General features: G+C 40.8%; 1 protein-coding gene across 1 annotated transcript; it reads left to right on the top strand.

Annotated features, from left to right (window-relative positions):
• Window positions 1-377: 377 nt before the first annotated feature.
• sst6.1 (somatostatin family member 6.1) lies at window positions 378-1,169 on the top strand (the record flags this gene model as incomplete). Its single annotated transcript, XM_079172808.1, has 2 exons — window positions 378-482; window positions 942-1,169. 2 exons carry the CDS (start codon window positions 378-380, stop codon window positions 1,167-1,169), a joined length of 333 nt encoding a protein of 110 aa, XP_079028934.1.
• Between the last annotated feature and the right edge of the window lie 2,236 nt (window positions 1,170-3,405).

Here is a 3,405-nt window from a genome sequence, read left to right as displayed (position 1 = left end):
AACCCTTCATCTCCCCTCCTCTTCCACACTCACACATACACGTCCGTCCCCCCCCCCTAGCACCCTCCACCCTCCGTCATACACCCACCACCCTGTACGTGGGTGGTGGGTGTATGACATGACGGGGTAGAGGCGTATAAAAGAGTGAGGGACTTTGGAGGTAGAGCAGAAGAAACATCAGTGGATTCCAAATCTTGTGACCAGCTGCCACCAACTGCACTGCACTTTCTCCACCACTCTCCTCTGGATCTCTGAGCTGCTCAGACTCTTCATCGCTCGCTTTCTCAAACACACACTCACTCACACACTCTTATCTCCGTGAGCCTCCTGCTCCTGTGGCTGTAACTCTGGTCCGTCACCTGCACTCCTGTCACAGCATGCAGCTCCTGGTGGTGTTAGCGGCTCTCATGGGGGTTCTGTTCAGCGTTAGAGCAGCCGCCTTGCTTCCCTTGGAGGATAGGAGCTCCATCCATGTGAGCAGGGTAAGGAGATTTGTATTGTTCATTTGTAGTTCCTGGGGAATTTTCCTTATAGTTGCAACTGCTATTGATAGATTGGGGTACATTTTTTTAAAATAATAGTAATTATTATTATTATGTTACAGTAATAATTAGAATTGCTTGTGAAATCAACAAAACTAAATCCAACTCAACTCAATTTACTTTGTATAGCCCAAAATCACAAATCACAAATTTGCCTCAGAGGGCTTTACAATCTGTACACATACGACACATCTTGTGATATCTCTATTTTGCATTTAAAATAATCTAGCCTTTAATTCAGCCTGTTTATTTGTACCGTCTTAAATGTGAAAAGTAAATCATGACACTTTACAATTGAGCAGTCCAGTCACATAGACGTAAGATGTAACATTTTCCCATTTTCCATAGTCTTTTTCACAATATGTTTAATAAACAAATGTGTATCTGATTTGTGGTCAGGAGCTGAGCAAAGAGCGCAAGGAGCTGATCCTGAAGCTGGTGTCAGGCTTGTTGGATGGAGCTCTGGACACCAACATGCTGCCGGGGGAAGCAGCACCTGTGGAACTTGAGGAGCCGCTGGAGTCTCGTCTGGAGGAGAGGGCGGTCTACAACAGGCTATCATTGCCTCAGCGTGACCGCAAAGCCCCCTGTAAAAACTTCTTCTGGAAAACTTTCACCTCCTGCTAACAGTGCTCTGCCCGCCTCCTGTGCTCCTTCCCTGCCAGCTCCTCATGAACTGTAGTAGACCTCAGCTGTACAGATCATCTACACCTGTCAGACATCGATGGACTTCACTGACACAATGTGTCTGTTTAAATATTAATTATGTATGTATCTTTTTATGTGTACAATATATGTATTTATGTATGTAGTCGTTTCTTTAAGGGTCAACAATAAAGCATGGATATAACGTTTGAGATGGAAATCACAGTAAAGTGCTTTTGTAAATTGTTCAAAAAAAAGAAAAGGTCATATTTTCCACCTGCTTCAACAATATAAATGCAATGTCCAAATTCATGCCAAATGGTGGTTTTTATTGTGGATGAGAACCTTTACTACACTACAATTGTGGAAATATATTAGGGAATGTATTTCTATATCTGCTCAAAAAAAAGTCGCAGTCGTAAAATGCCGCAATAAGTATTTCAGAGACAATTTTCCCCTTCTTCAATTAAACCTTTTTTTAGTGCTGCTCGTAAGAGATAACAGAGTGCGGTTCACAATATTGATATCTTACTTATTCTACTTTGCGGGCTGCTTGCTGCCGTATAACTGTCTTTCTAGTTTATAGGCAAAGAAAATGTTATATAAACTATATAACTATAATGAAGGGGGAAACATTTAAAAAAACATTGAAAATTCCAATAAAAGTGCCACAATTAGATCCTTAAAATAAAAGCATAGAATAGATTTCAAAATACAAATCATACAATTACTGTGGCAGGTAGAGTAGGCGACATATGCTGCATGTTGTTCCCTCTCTCTCCCTTTTCTGTCTCTCCTCAGCTGTGTTATCCTATTAAAAAGCCAAAAATAATAATAAGCATCGAAGAAGAAAATGACCTAATTAAATAAAATTACTTTTTTTATTGTTTTATAAATGCAGATATACATGTAAAAAAAAAAAACAACAACTTGGTGTTGAAGGTCTGCAATGTGAAAAGGATTGCACAATGTTTTATTAGTAGCAAGACAGTGGTCCTTATTAATTCCTAGTCACAAGTTGAGGGAGACGCGGCCGTGACTTATCGCTGGTCGTTAAATATGTCAGTGAGATGGGAAAGTAGATAAATCAGAAGCTTCCCTCGTATTCACTCAATGCTGTCGGTATAGCAGCAGCAGTTAAAGTACACGTAGTCTAGAAGGTGGAGACCTGTTGTACAACAAAAAGTGAACAGAAACCTAAATAGTATAAGTGCGTATAGTGTTGATAGGAATCTGACGTCTCAGTTCGACAGTGAAAGCACAGACAAGGCTGCTGCTGCATGTTGGGATAATAAAGTGTTCCTCGTGTGACCCCCATCAACCCCGGTATTGGATTCTTGCTGCAAACAAGACTCTGCGTTGGCTACAGGCGGCTCGGCCCTCAATCAGTCACACTGCAATTACCACAGGCTCTCTTTGCCCTTCTGGCAATTACGACCTCCGTGATATGTATGTCTTTTTACCAAACTAGGGAGTGGAGTAGGTGCTAGTCGCAATCAAATATTGACTTTCAAGCCGGGCCCACAGTCCCTATTAGTGAACTGATGGATTTAATGGGAGATGACATGCAGGTGAAATATCCTGCTGTTTGAGCCAAATCAAATGAGTACTTTTTTTGTTTGTTTTTATAGTTGTGAATAAATGGTCGATCACAACACGCTGAGCAAAAACCAACAAAACAACTCTTTGCATTGAATAGAGGACAGCCAGCTGAACAATGGCTGACAATTACAAGAGCACTTTCAGTACATTCTTGAATAATAAACATATCAAAAGGCACTTATTTCTTGTACACCGACGCCTTTGCTGGCTCTGAGAATTCAATGAAATGTGTAAATTTTGCCTCGGTGCTCCAGGTTTCGGCAAACACCATAACAGCCGGCCCTGCGGTGTTGATCAGGTCAAGCTGTGTGTTGTATCAATGCAGAAAACTGGCAATGCAGAATTGAACCCAGATCAGAGCAAACACAAATATTCACCTCAGCTCAAAGATAATTATTTGTATTCTTTTTATCGAGCTCTATGTTAATACTTTAATACTGGTGTTTTTGTAAACGTCAATGAGCAGCTGCTGTTTACTTCCAGCTGTAATTTATGCCCATGGCTGTGCAGATGTTTGGCACTGGGCAATAGTCAAAATAAATACCTATTGTGAAATGTCTGAATTCTTAAATAACTTACAATAGTGTACCAGAGTCGCTACACATCCTTTACTGTC

This window comes from Pholis gunnellus (genome assembly GCF_910591455.1).
Source record: "Pholis gunnellus genome assembly, chromosome: 2".
Lineage (NCBI taxonomy): Eukaryota > Metazoa > Chordata > Actinopteri > Perciformes > Pholidae > Pholis > Pholis gunnellus.
The sequence above is the reverse complement of the archived record's forward strand: the minus strand, read 5'-3'. Positions and strand labels throughout refer to the sequence as shown.